At 40.7% G+C, this 4,367-nt stretch overlaps 1 protein-coding gene across 1 annotated transcript; it reads right to left on the bottom strand.

Moving 5' to 3' along the window:
• sla2a (Src like adaptor 2a) lies at positions 1 to 3,040 on the bottom strand. Its single transcript, XM_028406140.1, has 8 exons — positions 2,799 to 3,040; positions 2,286 to 2,389; positions 2,109 to 2,208; positions 1,937 to 2,023; positions 1,497 to 1,600; positions 1,008 to 1,160; positions 799 to 928; positions 1 to 497 (listed from the first exon to the last, which is right to left on the bottom strand). The coding sequence occupies exons 2-8, from the start codon at positions 2,356 to 2,358 to the stop codon at positions 374 to 376; spliced, it is 771 nt and encodes a 256-aa protein (XP_028261941.1). The 5' UTR covers positions 2,359 to 2,389; positions 2,799 to 3,040; the 3' UTR covers positions 1 to 373.
• Positions 3,041 to 4,367: the final 1,327 nt, after the last annotated feature.

Consider the following 4,367-nt stretch of genomic DNA (forward strand, 5'->3'; position numbering starts at 1 on the left):
TTGTTTGTGTTGCTTATTTATTTCATAGCTAACAATATTTTATTGAATTCCAATAATGTTTACAATCATATAAAATATTATAATTTTCACAGTGCAAATATACATCAGGTAATAAATTAAGAGAAACATTCAAATAAGACCCCAACATCTTCCCTTTTGTCCCCTTCACACACACACACACACACACAATCTTTGTGATTACAGTCTTCATTTTGTCACATGTAGTCACAGTAGTGTTTTGGCCCTCCTGCTTTTTTCCAGGCAGTCTACAAAGACTTCATTTGGCTGTGCAGCTGATATCTTCCAGCCCGAGCTGCAACTGGGACAGGACAGTATCTGAATATCTCATGTCGTTCCTTCAGACTCTTTGTCCTCAGTTGTCCCAGCTGCGGTTGTTGCCCTCTGTCATTTGGAGGTAAGAGCTGATGGCCTCCCTCAGCCCTTCACTCACCAGAGAGTTATCCGACTCTGTCCTCTTCCTCCTGAAGATCATTGACCTGAAGGGGTGCCACAGCATTGGTTAAATAAGAGTGCTGTAATTGTACATTTGTCATAATGTCACAAACATGCACTGTGTTAAATAACTAGAATGCATCTTTCCACCTGAACATCTTGTTATATATAAACACCATCTCCAGTTTACTCTGCGCTGAATCACACCTTACTGTGAATGTTTTCAGCTGTGAAAATAGCTTCACTGCTGCCACAAGGTGCTCACACAGAGTGGAAAACCAAGTGACAGACTGACACCTTGATGCAGTCATCATTAGAAACAAAGCTAAAGAGTGTGTGCCACACCTGCTAATGTCCTTCCAGTTGATAGTAGGTCTCCGGGTAGTTGTGGGAGCAGGCCTGGCCTCTCTGGGATTGTCCACACCCCGGATGAAGCAAGGCATTGTCAGCCGGCAGCACAATCCATCTGCAGTCTCTGTAAAAGGAGGCCGGTTGTAGCATCACGCTTTCAGGGTTTGCTGCGTCAAGGTGAGAAAAGAGAGTCAAGCACAAACCTGAATAGTGTTCCACAAGGTGATGCAGGGACGGGAATGTGAGTCCTGGAGATATGTAGACCCAGCCGTTGTGGAGGGGGAAGATGCGGTAGTGCTTCACAGAGTCCAGGTATGAAGAGTGGGTTCTCCTCAGGACAGACAGCGAATAGCAATCTGAAGATAGCACACAGCACAGATGACACACAACACACATATTCAGGGCACATACCATGTCAGACTCAGTCAATACATAATTACAGTAACATACTTATTCTGTATTCAGAAGAGAAATGTTTGTATGCATTTGGCAAGATACCCATGATACAGAAGTGGAACTGTGCTGTTATGTCTCCATTTAAAAAGTGTTTTTAAATTACTATTACATTTTGTTGTAAAATGTATGACTGCTCTGGTAAAATACACACAATTTAAATACTGAAATATTCAATCAAAAGCTCATTTTATTCAATTGAATATTTCAATGACACTAGAAGGAAACAAGCCTTTTACCTCTGTTTGTCTCTGACTTCCTGATCAAGAAGGCTCCACTCTGGTTGTTAGAATGCATCAGCAGCTCCTCTGCTTTGTACCTGCCGATGCCTGTGAACATCCACCTGAAAAAAGCACATTCAAACATTCAGACAAGTGGGACAAGAATTAGTTATGCTGACAAAACAATTTTGGAAAGAATTATGTTGGAAAATCCACTGTAACAACATCAGAGCACACTCCCCACTCCACTGGAGGAGGACTGAAACTACAGGAGGCTGATCATGTCAGTGGAGACGGTTAAAAAAAAAAGTTCCAAACATCTGTCTCCACTGAGGTAAAGTTCACCTACACAGAGACTCCTCCCACCTGACGGGGACCTCCCCTGCCTTTATCTTTCCTCCTCTGCTTTCCCACACATGCACATTCATGACAAAGATGTCCTCATGACTTTTACTTACCTGTGTGTGACCTTAGCAGTTTGATCAATGGGAATGTAGCTCTGACGGCCTGTTGTTGTGGACCTCACCATCAAAAAGTCACCATCACTGTTTGATTAAAGCAAAAACAATCATTAGTCATTGTGTCGGTCATATTAAGATGCAGCGAAACTCTAAGAGCTGCAACACATACTCTGATATGATGGACAGCCTGTCCCCAATGCAGATGGTCAATTCTGTATTTTCAAATGATGGGTAGTTGCTGAGAGATACAATCATTGTGTCCTGGAGGTCTGCAGAGAGACGATGCGTTTAATGTCACATGTTCTTTAGTTTTATTGTGCGTTTTTCATTTTGGTATGAAACCTACCTGGTGATGAAGGTTCAGGTGGATTTTCAAGGATTGTCAGGTTGGATTGACATCTTGTGGGGCAGGTCCCCATGTTCTTTGGGTTTTTCACTGATTAGAAATGCCTGTTGTGACAAAGTCACTGTCATCACTATCATTATATCAAATTAAAGGTGCCAAAGGTTTTTTTAACAACCAAGCAGAAAAGTGAGCTGCTACAGGAAGGCGCCTCACCACAACAAGAGGCATTGATATCCTGTGTTAAATTTCCATGCAACATGTACATGAGATATAAAATCTCCCTAACTTTGAGAAAAAAGATTTTAAAATTGCAGGTATTTCTTACTTACAGCAGAAAGGCATTAAAATAATGAAAATGACTTTTAAAAGATAAACCAGGAACTATTCATTTGTTCACAAGTGAGCATGCAAAGTAAGCAAAAGTGATAACCGAGAATGATTGGTATTTTATATTTTACAGTCGATATGTTTAATATGGAGACAAAGTCAAAAGAGAAGGATAAAATCTATTACCTTACTCGCTTCCTTCAATTCCTGTATGAAAATGTTCCCCAGAAATGATGTTTTGCACTCGTAGTTAGATTCCTGTCAGAATAAATAGCAATCTACACACACACACATGTAAATCCTGTGATATGTGTACAAGCTCAGACTGGCTAATCAATCACGATGAGTGTGTTCCGTCCTCTGCTCTGTTCCCATGAAAACTTGCTGTGTTGTTGCAGCTGTTTGCAGAGTGGGCTGACTGAAAAGAGGACGCCTCCTGCGCGGCCTTTATGTGTCTCCACGCTGCAGCTTCCTGTGACGCTCAGCACATGTTGATCTCGCTGATGTTTGCAGGTGGAGCTAACACTGCACAGCTTGTTTACGGAATCATGTGTGTGTGTATACATAAGAACATTTACTCACACGTACATGCATGTTGCTCATGCTGTGTGGGTTTGTAGTGGTGACGTCAGCGTATAACACTGAACTTTGATTTGACCTGTTTAACCTAAACTAAAAATTGACATCTTCTTAAAAGCCCACTGTTACACAGGTGAGAGCCAGTCCTTTGCAGAATCATTAAGGGTCCCCTGCCATGAATAATCAGCAGTGACAGGTTTATCCATCATGCTGATACTGCAGAGTCAGAGCAGCAGTGCAGCACTATGACGGCAATGAAAGGCCTTTTTAAAAAAGCATTTAGGTGTGAAAAGGTCAAAGAAAATTAACTTTTTTTTCTCATTATCTCTGTGACACTGTAAAGACCTAATAGGCTACATCTACATTTATTAGAATCACACTGACAGTAAAACTGAAACTTTTTTTTCCTCCCCTGATAAAAATGTTCCTTTGGTTCTGGTCTTTAATCAGATGAACTGTGAGCTTCTTGAGATGCAAAAGTGCAACTCAGCTGTGAATGGAAACAATAAAACAGGAACAAGTAAGATTGTGCTTAATCAACAGAGCAGCCTGTTAGCACAGATGGAAGGAACTGTTTATCAGGAATGAAATCATTCCACAGCACTGTGGCTGATATTTGTCGATTAGTTTGCAACACTGGTTCATCATGTACTGCATTTTTCCTGTGTAACGTGTTATCTAGACTGACATTAGTGTGTAAATACTATACTACCATAAATACTGATGCATCATAATTTTGACATAAGCACAGTGGATTGGACATATGGCAAAAACAGTGGTGATTCAGTGGGTGTTGATTTGAATTAAACTGCAGATATTTTTGTCTAGTCGATAGTTTCTTCTCCATGCCCAGTGAAAACATGTTATTTGCATATCTTTTATGTTGAAATGTACACTTGTCTCATTTGCAGAGCAGCTGATCAGTGTTTTTTAATGTGTGCTAAATATAGACAGCCTCATCTATGACAACAGCAGAAGTCACTCACCAAGGAAATAAGAACAAATGTGGTTGGAAACTAACTCACCGCAGTCACCTTAGTTTTCCACTAACACAAGAGGTAGAGCACGAGTACTCGCTGTTTCTTTTACTTTGTGAAAGTAACACATAACACTTGCTGTTCACACTGTGCGAGAGAATTATTGGCAAGGTATTGACAAATGAAAGCAGCAGACATG

This window comes from Parambassis ranga, chromosome 5, assembly GCF_900634625.1.
Source record: "Parambassis ranga chromosome 5, fParRan2.1, whole genome shotgun sequence".
NCBI classification, from domain to species: domain Eukaryota; kingdom Metazoa; phylum Chordata; class Actinopteri; family Ambassidae; genus Parambassis; species Parambassis ranga.

What these genes read in the sequence shown, in the direction of transcription:
- sla2a (XM_028406140.1), bottom strand. Translation starts at nt 2,358, where the DNA reads ATGGGGACCTGCCCCACAAGATGTCAATCCAACCTGACAATCCTTGAA. An exon ending in ACCTGAACCTTCATCACCAG is followed by an intron (nt 2,209 to 2,285) that starts GTAGGTTTCATA and finishes GTCTCTCTGCAG; the next exon opens with ACCTCCAGGACACAATGATT. An exon ending in ACTGCTAAGGTCACACACAG is followed by an intron (nt 1,601 to 1,936) that starts GTAAGTAAAAGT and finishes TGCTTTTTTCAG; the next exon opens with GTGGATGTTCACAGGCATCG.